The sequence below is a fragment of the Microcaecilia unicolor genome, unplaced genomic scaffold (genome assembly GCF_901765095.1).
Source record: "Microcaecilia unicolor unplaced genomic scaffold, aMicUni1.1, whole genome shotgun sequence".
NCBI lineage: Eukaryota > Metazoa > Chordata > Amphibia > Gymnophiona > Siphonopidae > Microcaecilia > Microcaecilia unicolor.
Genome location: NW_021963064.1, coordinates 129,167 through 150,322, shown reverse-complemented (window position 1 = coordinate 150,322; position 21,156 = coordinate 129,167). Strand labels below are relative to the sequence as shown.

The following is a 21,156-nucleotide window of genomic DNA, read 5'->3' as shown; positions in this document are numbered from 1 at the left end:
TGTTTGCTCTTCTTTCCACCTTTATTAATATGTGGAATACATCTGGTGTGGGCATCCAAAATGGTATTTTAAAACAACATCCATGCCCAATTTAAAGTCCTAACCTTTGCAGCTGAACCTTTCAATTTTTTAAAAACATTTTCTTCATTTTATCGTAGTTATCCTTTCGAAAATTAAATGCTGCTACAGTAGATTTCCTTAATGACTGTACTCCAGTTAAGTCAAATTTGATCAGGTTGTGGTCACTATTTGTTTTTTGTTTTTTTTCCAGTGGACCCAACACCATTACCTCTTGTACTAAGTCCTGCATTCCACTAAGGACTAGAGCTAAAATAGCGACCTTGCTTTTCAGTTCCTGGTCCAGCTGCTCCAAAAAGAAGTCATTTATTACATTGGAATTTTACCTCCATAGCACTCTCTGATGTGGCATTTAACCAATCAGTATTGGGGTAATTGAAGTCAAAAACCTGAAAAATCCACTCTCTTCTTCTGTAATGTTGAAATAAGCAAAAGAAACAAAAATTGTGGAGAAAAAATACCTCGGACAAGAAGTCATACCTCAGCAACTAATGATAGTCCAAATAAGCACACTCCTTCATAATCACAGGTCAGAAAAAAGCTCCACTTAATAGAAAAAAACAGCTTTTCAGCATTACAATAGGTTAATGTTCATGTTACTGCCAAAGGCGTATAATAATGTCCCCAGCAGCAGTTTAATAACAGCAGTAGCAACTTCAGAAATGGCGCTAGCAGTCAAATACAAAAACCACAATACTCATCTGGCAGTTGCTGGAAACACACATCCCAAAAGGAGTTCCCTGTTTCTCCCACCAGGGCGTCATCAGGGGAAGCAAACTGTGTTTCCAGTGGCTTCCTGATAAGTATTGTGGTTTTTGTTGACTGCTATCACCATTTCTGAAGTTGGTACTGCTCTTATTAAACTGTTGCTGGGGACATTATTATACGCCTTTGGCAGTAACATGAACATTAACCTATTGTAATGCTGAAAAGCTGTTTTTTTCTATTAAGTGGAGCTTTTTTCTGTCCTGTGATTATGAAGGAGTGTGCCTATTTGGACTATCATTAGTTGCTGTGGCATGACTTTTTGTCTGAAGTATTTTTTCTACACAATTTTTGTTTCTTTTGCTATTTCAACATTACAGTAGAAGAGTGTATTTTTCAGGTTTTTGGTTCTATTACCACTCTGACCTTTTGTGAATATATCTTGACTTCAAGGTTTTGAAAGTAATTGAAATCACCCATTATTATACTGTTGCCAAATTTGCTAGCTTTTCTAATTTCTGTTAACATTTATCTGTCTGATCATTCAGGCCTGGTGGACGGTAGTATAGCTCTAAGTGTATAATTTTTCCCTTCACACATGGGATTTCTATCCACAAGGATTCCACATTGCTGTCTGTTTCATGCAGAATTTTTATTTTGTTTGACTTGATTTCCTCTTGAACATACAGCGCAACCCCCTCCCCCCTCAGATTTGATCCATCCTATCATTGTGATATAATTTATTCCCTGGTAAGTGTCCCATTGATTGTCCTTCCACTAGGTCTCTGAGATACCTATTATATCTACCTCTTCATTTGGTGCTATGTACTCTGACTCTATCTTATTTTTTTAGGCTTCTAGTATTTGAATACAGACACTTCAAAGTGTGTTTTTTTCCTTGCATCTACAAGCTGCTTAGAAGTTGACAGGGATAATTTGCAACCTTTGCTCTCTTCTACCTTTAAACCTCCTGGCTTTCTTTCACCTTTGTTGAAACCTCTCAATTGGGATTCCCTAAATGTGCCGTTATAATAGTATCCTTCAAGGATACCTCACTCTGAATCATACACTCCTCATTGACTATTGGCTTCCCCCTCCCCCCCTTTAAAAAGGAGACAGCACAGCTTTTAAATTAGGTAAATGTTAGTTCCAGCAGCCTGGTTCCATCCCGGTTAAAGTGGAATCCATTCTTTTGGAATAGGCTCCATTTTCCCCAGAACGTTGCCCAGTTCCTAACAAATCTAAATCCCTCCTTCCTGCACCATCATCTCATCCACACTTTGAGACTTCAGAGCTCTGCCTGCTTCTTGATTCCTGTACATGGAACAGGGAGCATTTCTGAAAATGCTATCCTGGAAGTTCTGGATTTTAGCTTTCTACCTCAGAGCCTAAATTTGGCTTCCAGACTCTTCCTCCTGCATTTTCCTATATTGTTGATACCCACATGTACCAAGACAACCAGCTCCTTCCCAGCACGGTCTAAAATCTTATCTAGGTGATACATAAAACCAGGAGCACAAGTTATGGGTCATTGTAGTCCTGTGAAAAATGACAATGCATAATTTGAAAGATTTTGGTGCACAAGTAAGATCTGTTTTCAGATTTAACTTACTACTCAGCAAGTGGTTGTAGTCTATTATTTTGATAAATATGGTATGGCAAAGTTTGAAATGTTGTGTACAGAATTTCCCCCAGCAGTATACCATACACTAGCTCTGAGCAGAAGGAGGTTTCAAGAAGGCCTAGTACCTGTTTTTTTAGATGGCCACAGGAAAAAAGGCAACGACCAACTGCAAAATGAATGCAGAGAACAAAAGAGCAGTGTGGCAGCTTAAAAGGCTCAATTGAAGTTCTATTGAGAGTCAAGCCAAAATAAAAAGGTGGTTCCAGGTGCATATATCTGGACTTCAAAACCATTGTAAAAACAGCCAACCATCTTTTGGCGTCCACAGTGCCTGCATCAGGGGCGAATGTGAGTCAGATAATATCCACCGTTTTGGAAGGTATCACTTGACATAGAAAAGAACCCTTAAATGATATAGCAATAAAACCACAAAGCTTTCCTGGCTTGTAGCAGTGTGCGCTGTGGATCCTGAAATGTGTTGGGCTGTTTTTACAATTGATTTTGAAGTCTAGATATAGATATAGCTGCCACTGTCTCGCTTTTTAACATGGCTACAGCATGAACAATTCAGTAGCAAGCAAATGTTGCTAGAATGTTGTGTACTCTTGTTTTTCCAGGCCACGTTGGCTTCTGTGAATGTCCAGGCACTGCCTGATAAAGGACAGAGGTTACAGAGACAAGTGCAGGAGTTAGAAGATGCGCTGAGCTCAATCAGCCTCTCCACACCAGGTATGCAATCCATTTATTGAGGAGAGATTGATCTACACCAAATCCGTATGACCAGACAGGAGCTGTGACTCGGCCCCACAGTCGCTGAGATTGTTTCCCCTGATATTGAGCCTGCACACAACGGTCATCAATTAATTTTTTTATGCCAACTGCCATGGGTAAAAGTAATCATAATCCAGATATTCAGCAGCAGTATTAGGTAGTGGCTAGCATATTCAGACAGCTAAATGTCATAACTTTATCCTGTTAGCAGTTTGAATATTGCCACTAGCAGGATAACCTCCAGCTCCATTCATAGCATGCCCCAACAATATTTGGAGAATGCTGAGGTGGTCAGAGGAAATACTCAGTGGCGCTTTTCCAGTTAGTGTCACTGAATATCCCTCTAAGTGGCACTTATCTGGGTAGCAGCCGCTTTGGCCTGGATAAGTGCTGTCGAATATTGGCCTAGTTATTCTCAGTCATCGAGACGTTCTGACCTTTTAAGAACGTAAGACTATTCATACTGGGTCAGAGAGCAATGGTCCATCTAGCCCAGTATCCTGCTTCCAACAGTGGCCAATCCAGACAAGTACCTGGCAGAAATCCAGTTAGTAACCATTCCATTCTACCAATCCCAGGGCAAGCAGTGGCTTCCCCCATGTTCATTTCAATCACAGAATATGGACTTTTTCTCCAGGAACTTTACTAACAGCTGTTACCACATCCTCTGGCTACGAGTTTGAGCTTAACTATCTGCAGGCATAATTTGCTAGTACTCTGCTGCTTCTCAGCACAGACATTTGGAGACTTCTTATTAAACTAATTTGAAGCCTAAGTCAAGGAGCTATGAGCCTGACAGTCAAGAAAATCTAGATGTCTAGTGTTAACAATTGGGTACCTAGGCCTACGTTAATATAAATTCCTGCCTCCAAAACACTTAAATTTAGGTGCCTTGAAAGTATATGGGACCAGGAATTAGTGTTGATTTTCCAGCACCGAACATGTAACTTCAGGTGCCTTAGTTTAAGGTGCCTAAAGTCAGGAGCTTCTAGTCAGCCCAGAACCGAGGCGTTTTAAATTGTCTGACCATAGGCACCTAATCTTAGAGTTTAAACTAGGCAGGACTTAGTTCAGGTTCATTAACTTCTTTGGTTGTTTCTTTTCACCCTCTAACAATACCTCTAGTCTAAATTTTGAATATACATGGTAGTCAGTGGTGAACCTGGATATTCAGTGCAGGGCCATTTCCAGTGACTGGTATTGAATATCAGGGGGTTATTTTTGGCTGGTTGCCAGCCAAACCAATATTCAACACTAGCTAGTTAAGTTTTTATAGCGGCCAAAGTTAAATAGTGCTGAATATCAGCCAGGATGTCTTTTTTAAGCACACTGATATTTTAACTAATGGTGGACTTGTTTTATTATGTTTTTTTGATGCTAGGTGGGGTAAAGTGGGGTTGAGTAGGCTGGATGATTTGAATTTGTAATCTGCTCTGTACAGTTACAATTAGCTGACAGTAGCAGACTATAAATTGATTTATTAAATTATCCTGTAATGAGAACAATAGCTGTTCTCACTGATTCCTTCAGCATGTGCAGTGGTGGCTAGCACCAAAGATACCAATAGGAGGAGAGTCTAATGTGCATGGACCAGGAGAAGGTCATAGTGTCTGAAGATATCAAGGTGGTGAAACAATGTGACAGGGTAGAATAACCAGCAGGAGGAGAAGGTGTTAATGCCCCTGTACAAGTCATTCATGAGGCCCCACATGGAGTACTGTGTTTTTGTTTTGAAGGCTATATCTTTCTAAGGACATAAAGACTTTAAGCAGTTCAGAGGAAGCTAACAAAAGAGATGTGGAGTTTTTGTCAGAAGATTTATGAGAAGAGATTTGAAGGCCTGAATATGTTCCTTCTAGAGGAAAGGAGGGACAGGTGGCACTGCAGGGAGGTAAACTTAAAGGCAAGATCAGGACATGTTATTTATTTTTAATGGAAAGTGTGGTGGTAAGAAAAAGAGTGACTGAATTCAAAAAGGCATGAGATAGAGAGGATTCCTATATAGCAAGAGAATGGAATCAAAGTAAAACAAGTGGCACTCACACTTCAAAAAAAGACACAGAAGAGTATAACTTACAGAGAGCGGCAGATATAACTCTAGATAAATTACTGGGCAGAGTAGGTGAACCATGCTGGCTTTAGCAGCTGTCATTAACATAATTTATATATATATTTTTTTCTACCCTTAACAGTTGAAAATGATAGGAAGGAGTCAGAGATGAAAGAGAAGCAGCCAGCTGATGTCAGGAATCCATTCAGCGGCACTGGTCCCAGGCCACAGAGCAGTGTGTCCCTGATTAAACCACAGACCTTTCAGGATCTTAAATCCCAGTCCCTGGGTTCTGCTTCCTCCATAGGATCCAGTCAGGTCTGTGGAGGTAAGATTTAGAGCTGAACATCATATTGCAGCATTCGTATCTTAACCTTCTTCTCTGCTCTCAGTCTTCAATGTTTCCTTCCTTTCATTCAACCATCTCCATTCTGTCTTGAGTACATCTCGTCTTTGTCGCTGTCGTCATGCCTCTCCTACTCTTCTCCGTACTCTCTTGCTCCTTCTTCTGCTCTCCGCTGGAGATATCGATCCCAATCCTGGTACTCCACATCAGCTCTCATACTATTCCTGCAGGTCACACAGTGATGTCTCCAATCTAATTTCTGTTTCTCATGTGCTCTATGGCATGCCCGCTGTGTCTTTAACAAACTTTCCTACATCCATGACGTCTTTATCTTTCCTAATCCCCATCTTTGGCAAGAAAGACTTTTACCTATTAACCCTTACAGTCCTACTTGTTTTTGGTTGACCTGTGTCCCTTCCCTACTTTGTTGGACAGTATATTCTCATTAGGGTTCCTTCCTTGTTCATCAGGTATAGGGGCATACTGTAAACATTTCCTTTTCTGAGACTGTTCTACTTACATTTCAAGTCAAACACAGCGAGGTAGACAAAATGATTGAATCCTTATGTTGTAAATAAAGTTACAATACATTGGACATTGCTGTTCAAACATTTTGTCGCCTTCGCTGTGTTTGACTTGTTTGTGTGACTGCGAGGGTCTATGTTTTTTTTTTGTTTTTTTTTTATTGCCGTGTCCTATTAACATATCATTCTGAAGCCAAAGCAATAACAATACTGTAGAATTATCTGCTGACGCCAATGACATTTACTCCTTTCTTCCAGGAAAACCACAGCAGGAAAGTCTGTATGGGAGAAGAATGAAGGAGGACTCTCTCTTTGCAGTGCGCAATGCCACTAGCGAAGCCATTGACCACCTGCACAAATCCCTGGAGTCATGCCCTTCTTCAGAGAGCACTGTGGAGGATCCTGCGGGTCTGAAGGTAGAGCCCTGGAATGGGAGTTTGCTTAGTGATCTCTAGCTGCAATCTTTTGAGAAACATTAGCATCCCCCCCTACCCCCCAGACAGAGGGGTCCGAAAGGAGCAGGAGTGCTCTGTCCTACTTCAGCAGCTGGGTAAGCTCTGCTGAGAATATGGTTCTCCCTATTTTGTAACTGGAGTTCATGACAATTATCTCTGATGAAACTGAAAAAAAACACCCAGTAGTTGTTGGCTGATCGATATGGGCAAACTAGGTGAACGTAACTACTGGCTTGCCGCATATCCTACTTGATCTGCAGTCATTTCCCTCCTCTGCATTTCCCAGCATCCTCTGCACCTGTCCTAGCATGGTATCACTGTTCTGATTGCTTCACGTCTGCAAAAAGGCAAGTCCAAGCATAAGTGCTATCCTCTTCTCTATACCTTCATTGCTGTTATATTAATGTTAGATGATGTACAAGGACTGATCTTATGCTGTGCTCTCAGGTCCCTCTTCTGCTGCACCAGAAGCAGGCCTTGGCATGGCTTTTGTGGAGAGAGACTCAGAAACCACAAGGAGGAATTTTAGGTAAGAGACCCCAAGAGCATTAAATGTATGACAGTTTGTAGGATAATGGAGCATCACACTAGTTCTCCACACTTGTTCTTGCATGCTGAAAATGCACATCATTCTACCCCCACAATGGTGTCCACTTTTTGCCAACTCACCGATCCCTTTGCTTCTCTCCAGTTCTGTGACTTTCTTGGTTTCCTGCAGAGCTTTCACCAGAATATTGGTGCCTAAGTGTGCCAGAGGCCAACGTTGCCCAGAGCGACACGCAGAGATATGCCAAATATATGCACTTTATAGCTTTCGGAGCTGCTGGTTATCTACAGGGTGAACACTGCAGTCAAGTCTATAATAGATATGTGTAAAATGTGTGTACATATACTGCCTCATTTTAGGAAGAACATAAAAGTCAAAATTAAGATGTCCAGGTCAGGACATCTTCAGTTTCAGTAGTATTTTAGAACAAAATCTGCTGATTTAGAAACTTCTAAAATACAGAGATATGGACATTTGTGTGCCCAGTGTGAGTAGCATAACTCTCCATGTTAGAAAAGTAAACGAATAGAAAATCGGTGTTCAAACCCGGTGCATAATCAGTTATGTGCGACAACATAACTATGGAATGCACTACCGAATGCCATAAAAACAACGCATGATCTGGCAGTCTTCGGGAAATTACTAAAGACTAACCTGTTCAAAGAGACTTATCAAAAGGATCCTTCATAATGACCTGACATCAAACCTTTACCAGAACAAGTTAGCATTGAACTCTTTTATTTGGTTACTTTAATCACATTATCATTACTAAACATTTCACATTACCTTTGATCTCAAATACTTGAATTGTATATGTATTGACTCCTAATTTAATTTATTTTCTGTACTTTAATTGCAACTTCTCATTCCGGAAATGGTGATCGCCGTTACGGCATAATGTAAGCCACATTGAGCCTGCAAAGAGGTGGGAAAATGTGGGCTACAAATGCAGCAAATAAATAGCCTGGGGGATTAAGGGGGCAATCCCTTCTAATCCCTCCAGTGGAGTGCTTTTCAATAGCAACTGTTTTCCAAATCCTAAATATGGCTGGTAGCAATTATAACCCCTGATTTTGATCTTTTAGGACCTAGATGTTTGTTCCCATTCTCAACTGGACAGACAACCTCTTGTCATTTACATGCACTTGGGTTTGATAACGTGTATATCCCAGGCTGTGTGTCAAATGGAGACTAAGGTGTTTATGTATGATAAATGTTTACGTGTTTTTGCACATTTCAAATACAAATAGGATATGTAAAATGAGGGCCATAGTTTAAAAACTAAGTTCACCTATGTGAATTGGTTGTTCTGTATACCATGTATTTGTTGTGTATCGGAGGAGAAAAAATAAGCAGTTTGGCAGAGGAGGAATTCTTCAGAACATCTGCTCTTTTTTCCTCTGCTCCAGCATTTGGAAAGCTTGATCACTGGCGCTCCTGTTTGCCTTCTCTTGGCAGTATGTGCCTTTCTTCTGTGATGCTGTAACTGTATCTTCCTCATACTGGCTCTAGTAGAGGTATCAGAGTAGCCACACCAAGCTCATAAGCCACAAAATGAACTCCTTTCTATTGTTCTGTGTTCCACACATGCAAACCTCTTCCAGCTGTAGTCACGATAAATGCCCATTTAGATTTTAGAAATTGAAAATGTCCTATGGTATCTCTCTGAGAATTATTGGCTGTTAACAGTGAGAAACTTGGAAAGAGGCAGATTATAGTAATAGCAATAATTATACATATAAAGACAACACAGTAGAACACTTGTATAATATAAGTATGATACGTGCATGTCAGCACAGTACAAATCAAACTCCTTTAAAAGAGACTTAGGACGTTCATTTAATAGATTGTATGCTTACAAACATCCTAATAGGCAACAGAGAGGACGTGGAGTTGGAACTTGGGTACAGATAGGTTGGGTAAGAAGGTTTATACAGAGATTCACTCTTGAATTAGTGGGTTTGTGCAATGCGTTTTCTGCACCAATTCACTTTTCTCAGCTTCTGATGAGCTTTGTGCTCCTTCTGATGCCGTGAATTCAGCTTTAATTTGCTTGTGTTTCCCCAGCGGATGACATGGGACTTGGGAAGACTCTGACGATGATTGCACTTACCCTGACCCAGAAGCACAGAGAGAAAAGGGGAAAAAAAGCCCAGAAAGAGGAGGTCTGGATCTCCAAACAGGGTACTTGGCGCTCTAAAAAGTGTGTATGTGCAGCAAAAAGTAGGTAAATGGAGGGAGAAAGGTACCTGTTTAGAGCCTGTTCTGTAAAGGAAAGTAGGCACCTACTTTTCTTTATAGAATACTAGCTCAGCAGGGCAAATATTCTTGTATATTTTAAGCATGACTGCTTAAAACTAGTGTAAATGCTTGATCTTTGATGGATCAAACACATGCATAAATTATAGTTTTCCATACTATATTCCCCAGATTCTATATATGGTGTCCTGAGTTGCTCACACAAGATGTGTGCACCACTTTATTGATTAAAAAGCCCTTAACTGGCAATAATTAGGTGCTAACAACCAATTGCAGTTAGTTGGAATTAATTACGACTTTGCGCACATCTGGCTGTGTGCTATTCTATAAGACTTGGAGCCTAACTTTCATAGTGTGTATATGAAAAGGGGATGTGGCCAGGGGCATTACTAAAAATTATGTGCACAGTTACTGAATCCTCAGCAGGCCTAGCTTGGGGTGCCAGCATTTACACCAGGTTTCAGCAGGTGTAAGTCTGGCACCCAGAGAGCGGAGCAGAATCTACATTTAGGCATGATTCTTTAAAGGGCAACCACCCTTTTATAGAATCACGCTTGGTGTCCATTTTTGAGCAGCATTTATTGAATCTAGCCCTATATGTATAATTGTGCACCCTGCCCACCCTCAAATTAGGCATCAGCATTGCATTTAGGTGCCATTTTATAGAATAGAGCATAGCCAGAATATTGGCATTCAGGTGCATGTGTGCGTGTATTCTGATCATGTATATGCATTTTTGGCACATAAGAATAAGTGCCTTTTTTAGAATTACCCTCATGATATGCAGCTAGGTCTCCAGCCAGTTCAAGTTACCCTGATCTCTGGCTGATGTTTAGCCTTCCAAAGCAGAAATTAGAAAGCCCTGAATTGGACATATGTGGATAAACTTTGCATAGAAGACTACTTAAAACAGGGCGTTGTCATCTTTATTGGTGCAAACCTCCAATTACAGAACTATGAAATGATATAATAAAGAGATCTGTAGAAAAAGATCAAAGTATGTATGCCCTATTCAAATTTAAAAAAAATTTGTTTTGGGGTACTGGGATCAGAATATTGCTACTCAAACTAAGGGCCCTGTTTACTAAGCCGCGCTAGAGGCATGCTAGCATTTTTAGCATGCGCTAAATGCTAGAGACACCCATAGGAATGTACAGGGCCTTAAATTTTTTAGAATAAAAATCCAAATATGTGAAATTCTTTCCAACTGGGCACTGAGGGCTAGTGAAAATGTAAGTTTCACACAAACCTCATAGAAAGAAAATTCATCACCGGCTTAATGAATTGAGTAGTGATCTGTGCTAAATTTCATTCCTTCATAGACTCTACTCTCATCGTCTCTAATGCCACTTTGGTCATCTGCCCGGCTTCCCTGATCCATCACTGGAAGAAGGAAGTTGATAAACGAGTTGATCATGGCAAGCTGAGAGTTTATCTGTACCATGGGCCCAACAGAGAGAAGGATTCCCAGCTGTAAGTGCCCTATTTAAGCTTTTATGCTCATGCTGAGAGGGCAGGTAACGGAGTAGTGCAGACCACTGCAGCATGTGTATGAGCAGCTCTTAAAACTTAAGGAATCAAAAGCAGTAAATGGTACTCCAATGCCACATACAAAGATACCATCCAGCACAGAAGCAGAGTACTGTGTCCCTTTCCCATGGCACAAAAGTTACCCCAAGCATTTTACCCTCGGGTATTTCTATTCACTTGCCATTTACCTGTCTTGAACAGAGGGTTCTGTGGGTTTCGGGGCAGTCCCAGAGCTGTAGAGATGTTTTAAGAGGTGAGAAGAGCAAGCTTCCCCAAGGTTAGAGTAGGGGGGCCCTGTCTGCTGTACTCTATAACAGGATGAACGGACTGACTTCTGAGTGGAATGTTTTGGATTTTGTAGTCTTTCAGGATACGACATCGTTGTGACAACTTACAGCCTTGCTGCCAAGGAGATTCCAGTGCAGAAAGGAGAGAGTGAAGGCCCTGTTAGAGATCAGGGAGAGGTCAGTCACTTTCATTAGCTCTTTGGCATCCAAGTATTTTGGTACATTTTAATTGCATTTTTGATAAAATAACCTAAACTGGATAGAATGACTTAGTTAACCAAGCTGTCAGGTTAACCATGGTACATGGCATTAATCCCCTAGAAGTGTGAAGTGGAAGAGTAGTCTATGGTTAGAGCAGCAGTTTGAGAATCAGGGAAGCCAAGGTTCAAATCCCACTGCTCTCCTTGTGATCTTGGGCAAGTCACTTAATCCTCCACTACCCCAGGAACAAACTGAGATTGTAAACCCTTTGAGGATAGGAAAATACCGACTGTACTTGGATTAAACTTGCCTTGAACTACTGAGGAAGGCATAAGCTAAATCCAAATATCTTTCACCCCCCTCCCCCCTCTTTAGAAATAGCTTAGTTCATAATACCCATGACGGCTACTACTTTATAAATAGACAAAACACGTGCAAGTAATTTTAGCTTGTTCGATCAGTTTTCCTTTTTGTCTGAACACTTACTGTCAGTTATAACCTTGACTGGATTAACACCTTTAAACTTTGTTGGGTCTTCCTGCTAATGAATGTTCAGATCAGAGGGAATTAATTATCACTGAGTTTATAGTAAGAGGTTCCCTTGTTCTTATAATCTGTGGAACAGAACTGGATCTCTGTGTGAAAAGATTTGCTATTAAGCTAACAATTGGGGAAGGAATAGAAGGGAGCAGGGTGGCTTGTTTTTGTTTTTGCCTTCACTAGTAATTATCCCATCAGCTTTCAGGGGGCAGAAGTGCCACTCCACATGTTTAGAAAAGCCAGGATCAACAGAAAGATGGCCAGTATCATTCCTGGGGCTTAGTTAGGAGTAAGAGCAAAAATCACAAAGTAATCCTACCCAAACCTGCTGCAGAGGCAACAGGGTGGTACAGATGATTCAGCACCTTATAGAGTCCTTATATTTCATATCATGTGTATTACTTGGGTAAGTGGCATGAAAGTTTTCAAAATCAGTTTACATGGTGAAAGGGTTGTATGAAAATTGGTTGCCCTTCCTGCAGCCTTGCTGGGCAAAATGTAGAGACTATTATAAAGAACAAAATTACAGAGCATATTCAAAAGCATAGATTAATGAGACAAAGCCAACATGGATTTAGTGAAGGGAAATCTTGCCTCACCAATCTATTACATTTCTTTGACGAGGTGAACAAACGTGGATAAAGGAGAGCCGTTATTGTGTATCTGGATTTTCAAAAGGTGTTTGGCAAAGTACCTTATGAAAGACTCCAGAGGAAATTGGAGAGTCATGGGATAGGAAGTAGTGTCCTATTGTGGATTAAAAACTGGTTAAAAGATAGAAAACAGAGAGTAGTGTTAAATAGTCAGTATTCTCAATGGGGAAAGGTAGATAGTGGGGTTCCCCGGGGGTATGTGCTGGGACTGCTGCTTTTTAACATATTTATAAATGATCTAGAGATGGGAGTAACTAGTGAGATTATTAAATTTGCTGATGACACAAAGTTATTCAAAGTTGTTAAATCGCAAGAGGATTGTGAAAAATTACAAGAGAACCTTACGAGATTGGGAAACTAGGTGTCTAAATGGTAGATGGTGTTTAATTTGAGCAAGTGCAAAGTGATACATGTGAGAAAGAGGAGCCCAAATTATAGCTATGTAATGCAAGGTTCCACGTTGGGAGTCACCGACCAAGAAAGAGATCTAGATGTTGTCGTTGATGATATGTTGAAACCCTCTGCTCAGTGTGCTGCGGCGGCTAAGAAAGCAAATAGAATGATAGGTATTATAAGGAAAGGAATGGAAAACAAAAATGAGGACGTTATAAAATGCTTGTATCGCTCCATGGTGGGACCGCACCTCGAATGTTGTGTTCAGTTCTGGTCACCGCATCTCAAAAAAGATATAGTGGAATTAGAAAAGGTACAGAGAAGGGTGATGAAAATGATAACGGGGATGGGACGACTTCCCTATGAGGAAAGGCTAAAGTGGCTAGGGCTCTTCAGCTTGGAGAAAAGACGGCTGAGGGGAGATATAATAGAGGTCTATAAAATAATGAGTGGAGTGGAATGGGTAGACGTGAATCGTTGTTTACGCTTTCCAAAAATACTAGGACTAGGGGGCATGGAATGAAGCTACAAAGTAGTACATTTTAAAACTAATCGGAGAAAATTTTCTTCACTCAATGTGTAATTTAAACTCTGGAATTTGTTGCCAGAGTATGTGGTAAAAGCAGTTATCTTAGCGAGGTTTAAAAAAGGTTTAGATGTCTTCCTAAAGGAAAAGTCCATAGACCATTATTAAAATGGACTTGGGGGAAATCCACTGCTTATTTCTGAGATAAGTAGCATAAAATGTATTGAACTTTTTTGGGGATCTTCCCAGGTATTTGTGACCTGGCTTGGCCACTGTTAGAAAGAGGATGCTGGGCTTGATGGACCTTTGGTCTGTCCCAGTATGGCAATACTTAGTATTTATGTAGCTTCAAAAGCATGTGAGGTTGTACAGCCATTATTTTTAGCTGCATTGTGAGGCCTTGAGAGCATGTTAGGTTGAGTAGGAGAATAATGTGGGGAAAAAGCAAATGAAAATTGTTAAGCAGCTTTAAAAAGCTGTGCTTTAGTCTGGATTTGAATAGGGCCAGAGAGAGTATGATATACCAACTCAGGAAGTCTGTTTCAGGTGTACAGTGTTGGAAGATGGGAGTTAAAACAGAGTCTGGAGGTAGAGGAGAAGGACACAGATGAGTGGCTTACCTGATGAGTATAGTTCTTAAGGAAGTGTAGGGAGTTGAGAGAAGAGATACTGAAGAGCTGCAGAATGAATGCACTTGTAAGTCAGTAAGGGAAGTTTGAACTGGCTTCCTATTTGTTTTGGCGTACAATGAAGGGACTTGAAGAGGGATTATGTCCCTATACGGCGATATATCCAGCGCTGGGAGGGGGATCTGAAGACTAGTTATGAATTCAAGCGCTGGGATACATGTTAAAGGTTTCTGTCTCAAGTTCCTTAATTGAAAATGGTTATAAAGTGCTATATCGCTGGTATTTTACACCTAATAGACTAGCAAAAATGTATGATCAAGGAACCGGCCAGAGTTGGAGGTGTTGTGCAGAGGTGGGTGACTTGCTTTGTATTTGGTGGACATGTCCCAAGATACAGGTATATTGGACAGAGTTACTAAATATATTTACTCAAATCACGGGTGTACACTAGCCCTCCACAGCAGAGACTTGCCTTTTGCATTTTTGCCCCATTGGGGTTCCTCCAGCTATGCATCGCCTGGCCTCAGTGTGGCTGGTGGCGGGGAAAATCATGGCGTCGGCCTGGAGGAATCCCCTTCCGCCTCCGGTGGTGAAGGTTATCCATAAAATGGACCATTTATACCAGATGTCAAAAATGACTGCTGTAAGAGCTGGACACATTATGCAGTTTTATAGACAATGGGACAAATATGTTACATGGAGATCCCAAGCTGGAATTGATCTTGATGCCCCTAGGTTGATAGTACCACCGGTTTGATTGACTGGCGTGATGATATGCCTGTGGACACTGGGACACTGGCCATCAGTCGGACTACAAGTTTCATTAGCAGGGAGGGAGGGGGAAATTGGGATTTAAAGGCATTGTTAATATTCAGTTATTGCCATAATTGCTTGATGTGTGATGGTTACTTGAATTTAAAACTTTAATAAAAATAATAAAAAAAAAAAAAGAAGAGAGACTGTCAGAGTAGTGACATTGGTGGAAGTTAAGTCATGCAGCAGAATTTTGACGATCGAAGGGGAGAGAGATGGTTCAGTGGAAGGTGTGCAAGGAGTAGGTTGTAGTAGTAGTAGTAGTAGTGTAAGCAGGAAGTGATGAAAGTGGGTAGGGGCTTTGGTAATGTGTACAGAAAGGAAGGGACAAATACTGGTGGCAATATAGAAAAAGAAGCTAAACTTTTCAAAGTGAGAGTTGGCTTATCTATAAAGTACCTATGGTCTTTGAATCAGTGTAGGCAGTTTGAAAATTGCCCCTTAATTATGTAAAAACTGTTGGGGGGAGGGGTGCGCCACAGAACATTATAATATTTATAGAGCATTCAGTCTTGTCTTCTACTCTTTGCAGGATGGATCACATTCGCTGTATTCTCCTCTACTATGTGTAACCTGGCGCCGAATTATACTGGATGAAGCTCATACCATTAAGAATCCAAAAGCACAGACCTCACTAGCAATGTGTAAGCTGAGAGCCAGTGCTCGCTGGGCTATGACTGGGACCCCCATCCAGAACAACCTGCTGGACATGTATTCACTGTTGAAGTAAGAGCAGATCATTGATGGTGCTTGCCACTACCAGAGTCAGGGATCTGAACTTTCCAGGTCACTTTTTTAATTCCTTAGGTTGGTCGAAAGTCCCAGTCATTGCACAAGGGTGGAATTGTGTAAAGAAATTATCCACTTGTAAAGAAAGATTTTTATGCACAGAAAACGGCTGTTATAAAAATATGTAGGTGTATATATATGCTGACAAGAGCATGCATACTTTACATGCTCTGTGTGGAGGTACATCTGGGAGTATTTTCTGGGCAGAGCTGAAGTGCGTTGCCTTTCCCATGTGTACATAAATAGTTTGCATTTCTGTAAACTAGGCGCTAACGTGTGCATTTTCCCCCAGATTCTATAAATGGTGTTCTTTAAATTGCACGCATAATTTAATTGAATCAAACTAATTAGCACCAATAATTGGGTAATTATCTATGCTAATTGACAATTAGAATTTACATATGCATTCTGCTAGGCATATTCTATAAGGATGCTCTTGGAAATTATAGTGCACAGATCTGAAAAGGGGGCATGGGCATGGGTGGGTTATGGGTGTTCTCAGAATTTGCGCAGACTGTTACAGAATACGCCTGATCTGTGCCTAATTTAGGCATGGGGATTTACAACTGATCTCAGTTAGTGTAAATCCTCGCACCTAAAAGTTAGGTTTGGCTTCTGGTGCTAGGTGCTATTCTTTAAACGGCGCCCGACTTAACACTTATTTTTTTCAGCGCCACTTATGGAATCTAGTCCTATGCATATAAATTTTTAGAATGCTAGCGTATACACCCATATATGCCAATATTCCACCTATTTTGCAGAGCGTGTATTGGCAAGGAGAGGGTGTACGCATGGGTGAGGGACATAGGCTTCCACATACACAAGTAGTTTACAGAATGCTGTACGTTATGCGCATCACTGTCACATTTAGATGCTCACACTTAAACTAGTTTTATGGCTGGCGCCTAGATGTTAGGTGCAGATAACAATATAGTTTCCGTTACCAGTGCTGTGTGCAGACCCTGCCTGAACCCTGGAAACAGTCTCCGTGATTAGCTAGGTCAGAGTTCACTGATGTTTTTAGAACCTATCAGGCACTTATCACTTGAAAGTCAAAGTACAGGTCTTCAGTGTGGAGAGATGGAATGCAGCTGAGGTTTGCAGCAGTCCCAATGCTAATTGAAAATAATATAAACAGTGTAGCTGCGTCAAGGTTTTCTAAGACAAATACAGATTAGAAACCTTAGGCAGCATGCAGAAGGGAAATAAACATGCTGTCAAAGTTCAACTTTATTTATATATTGCAAATCAATAATAAGCGGTTCATGAAATTAAAAAATAAGGGAGGGTAAGAAAAGAGGGGGAAGAGCAAATGGGACTTGATATACTGCCTTTCTGAGGTTTTTGCAACTACATTCAAAGCAGTTTACATATATACAGGTACTTATTTTGTTCCAGGGGCAATGGAGGATTAAGTGACTTGCCCAGAGTCACAAGGAGCTGCAGTGGGAATCGAACTCAGTTCCCCAGGATCAAAGTCCACTGCACTAACCACTAGGCTAATCCTCCACTCAACCGCATCCAGGACCTAAGTTACAAACATTTACATTATGTTTGTTTATTTCTTTACTTGATATACCACCTTTTACTTAGGTGAGGACAGGGAAGGGGACAAGAAATCAAACCTAAGAGACAAAAGGGAGGACGTGAAAACAGATGACTTTACTTTAGTGAAGCGCTGCCCAGGACCACAAACAAGGGCATTGAGATTAAGAGGTCTGTAACATCAGCAGTTAGCAGATGCAAATGCTTTAGTAAAGAAGTACATTTTCAAGGCCATCTTAAAGTTCTTAAATACTGTCTACCTGAAGCTCAAGAGGCACCAAGTTCCAATGAGTAGAAGCAATGACAGAGAAGCAGGTAGTTGTTGCACGATGGGAGTGTATTTGTAAGTATGTCAGGCTAATGAGTAAGTGCTGTTGGGAAGAGCACAAGGTACGTGCAGGGGTATAGGGAAGAAATGATGTAAATGGGAATTAAGGGCATCCAGAATGGATGATCTGATGTGTTAAAGTCGAAACTTTAAAAGGGAATATGGCAACGAATGGGGAGCCAGTGTTCAGATTTCAGAAGGGAGATAACGCTATCGTTTATCGGTTTGTTTGTTTTTTTTTCTCCACGGATAACTTTAACCGCCATATTCTGGATTAGCTGTAGGTGACAGGTTTGATAGAGGTAAAGACCATGAAAAAGAATCGGGAGATGACTGAGTGCACCAACAGACGAAGAGATTGCATGTCAAAAACAACAAGCGGGCAGCCTTGATCTGTTTCAGGGTGAAGATTGACTTTAGTACAATGGTGGATGTGTTGAGAGAAAGTAAGATGATTATCAATCACTACACCAAGAATTTTAGTATCCTTCAAGGGAATGGGTAAGTCACAGAGGAAGGGGGAACACTGGAGAACAAATGGCCTTCTAATGGAAAGAGTAGTGAGACAGTCTTGGAAACATTTACTTTCAGCTTATTCAAGAAAGCCACTTAGCAATATTATCCAGTTTCATAGATATTACCTTGGTAATCCTTGATGAACAGGACTCAAGCAGAAAGAGCAGTTAGTCATTGTCTGCATAAAGGGTAAATGGTTATGGATTTCATATACTCCCTTTCTGTGACATCCAAAGCGATTTATGTATATAAAATGTGATCCCCAAAGACTGCAGTTGGAGTTCCAGTAGTGAGAGAGAGACATTAAACAGAACAGGTCTCAGAGCAGATCCCTGCAGAACACCACGTGATAGAGTAACAGTGTTAGAAAAGGAGTTCCACCACTGGACCCGGAAAACCTATCATGTAAATAAGATCTGAACCAGGACAGTGTAGATTTTGGTGATACCTACGGACTGCAAGCGACTAAAAATATCTCGTATTCGGGGGAGAATGGCAAAAACTGCAGTGTCTCAAGTCCATAGTGTTTTACAGAAGAATCCATGTTAGTTTGGCTCTGGCATCATAGGCACACAAAAAGGTGGGTCAGGCTGTTGCACTATAAGCTTGTACTGTGGTCAGACCATTACAAAGCACATATCACCCTCCTATGGAGAATGAGAGACACTACTAATAAACAAACACGAAAAACTTACACCATGAGAGGAAAAATAGATCCGGTAAAATTCTGGCAGCAAATCTACCACGACGGATGGACAATAGAGGCAGACACAATCCAATTCCTCTCAGAATGGGATAATAGATGCAAATCAATACTAGACAACATCGCCCCAATCCAAACCAGAACCTTGCACAGAAAGAACTCAGTACCATGGTTCAATGAAGAACTGAAAAAACTCAAAACACAAGTTAGGAGATTGGAACGAGCATGGAACAAAAAGAAAGACGACCCCACACTCACCGCTTGGAAACAACTCTGAAGGAAATATAAATATACCATAAGACAATCCAAAAGATCACACTACAAAAATGAAATTGGACCAAATTACAAAGACACACACAAACTCTTCCAACTCGTGAATAAGTTGTTAGACACCACACCAGTCACGAACAACAGCAAAGACACACCAGGAGCTGATAACCTTGCGAAATACTTTAAAGAGAAAATCATACAACTGCAACTCAAAATACCTATCAGCCCCATCGAATACACTACACTTCTAGACTGCCTAGACCCAGGAGTATACCCTGCAGACAGGATTTGGACTGAATTCGAACTACTATCAGAAGATCTCATCTCACAAACCCTTAAAAGATTCGCCAAATCACATTGCAAATTAGATGTATGCCCAAATAACCTTATGAAATCAGCCCCTCAACAATTCATAACAGACCTAACAAACCATGTGAACTTCATGTTACAAAATGGACTCTTCCCAAGGGAGAAAGGAAACATTTTACTCACCCCCAAACCTAAAGATGCAAAGAAAAGTGCGAATGAATTAACTAACTATAGACCAGTAGCATCTATTCCCTTAATTACTAAAATAACAGAAGGAATGGTGACCAAACAACTCACAGAGTATCTATACAAGTTCTCTATACTACACGACTCCCAGTCAGGATTTCGCTCCAACCACAGCACTAAAACCGTACTAGTCACGCTTATGACCAAATTCAAACAAATGATAGCAACTGGCAAGAATATATTACTCCTACAATTTGACATGTCAAGCGCCTTCGACATGGTTGATCACGGAATTTTATTACACATCCTCGAATACTTCGGTATCGGAGGTAAAGTTCTCAATTGGTTTAAGGGGTTCCTAACTACACGCTCATATCAAGTCACAGCAAATTCGATTACATCAGCCACTTGGACACCTGAATGCAGAGTTCCACAGGGATTCCTCCCTCTCACCGACCATATTCAACCTAATGATGACACCCCTAGCCAAATTACTATCGATGCAAAACCTCAACCCATACATATATGCCGATGATGTAACGATCTTCATTCCATTCAAGCAAGACCTAAGCGAAATTTCCAACGAAATCAACCAAAGTTTACATATTATGCATTCTTGGGCAGATGCATTTAAGCTGAAACTAAATGCGGAAAAAACCCAATGCCTAGTACTCACCTCGCAACACAACAAAGACAAATTTACCACCATCAACACACCAAAACTAAATCTACCAATCTCTGATACCCTAAAGATTCTGGGAGTCACCATTGATCGGCATCTAAATCTTGAGAATCATGCGAAAAACATAACCAAAAAAATGTTTCACTCAATGTGGAAACTAAAGAGAGGAAGACCATTTTTTCCAAGGACCGTCTTCCGTAACTTGGTACAATCTCTGGTACTCAAGTCATCTGGACTACTGCAACTCACTCTACGCCGGCTGTAAAGAACAAATAATAAAAAAAAAAAAACTCCAAACAGCCCAGAACACAGCGGCCAGACTAATATTCGGAAAACCAAAATATGAAAGTGCAAAGCCCCTACGAGAGAAACTGCACTGGCTCCCACTCAAAGAACGAATCACGTTCAAAGTATGCACCCTCGTTCATAAAATCATCCATGGAGATGCCCCAACCTACATGTCAGACCTACTACTACTACTACTACTACTATTTAGCATTTCTATAGCGCTACAAGGCATACGCAGCGCTGCACAAACATAGAAGAAAGACAGTCCCTGCTCAAAGAGCTTACAATCTAATAGACAAGAAATAAAGTAAGCAAATCAAATCAATTATTGTGTACAGGAAGGAGGAGGGTAGGTGGAGGCATGTGGTTACAAGTGGTTACGAGTCAAAAGCAATGTTAAAGAGGTTGGCTTTCAGTCTAGATTTAAAGGTGGCCAAGGAAGGGGCAAGATGTAGGGGCTAGACCTAATAGACCTGCCACCCAGGAGTGCAAAAAATTTTCTCGAACATTCCTTAATCTTCATTTCCCCAACTGCAAAGGTCTGACATACAAATTAACACACGCCTCCACCTTCTCTTACATGAGCACGCAACTCTGGAACGCGCTACC

General features: G+C 40.8%; 1 protein-coding gene across 2 annotated transcripts in view; it reads left to right on the top strand.

The window, feature by feature from the left end:
* Window positions 1–21,156, top strand: part of LOC115458873 (transcription termination factor 2-like) — a 93,959-nt gene that overhangs the window by 19,964 nt on the left and 52,839 nt on the right. For both annotated transcript variants that reach the window (XM_030188710.1, XM_030188711.1), the window contains exons 6-13: window positions 3,025–3,136; window positions 5,371–5,556; window positions 6,357–6,514; window positions 7,001–7,082; window positions 9,168–9,284; window positions 10,682–10,832; window positions 11,251–11,353; window positions 15,464–15,657. In XM_030188710.1, the coding sequence (XP_030044570.1) occupies window positions 3,025–3,136; window positions 5,371–5,556; window positions 6,357–6,514; window positions 7,001–7,082; window positions 9,168–9,284; window positions 10,682–10,832; window positions 11,251–11,353; window positions 15,464–15,657 (1,103 nt within the window). The remainder of the gene's footprint in view (window positions 1–3,024; window positions 3,137–5,370; window positions 5,557–6,356; window positions 6,515–7,000; window positions 7,083–9,167; window positions 9,285–10,681; window positions 10,833–11,250; window positions 11,354–15,463; window positions 15,658–21,156) is intronic.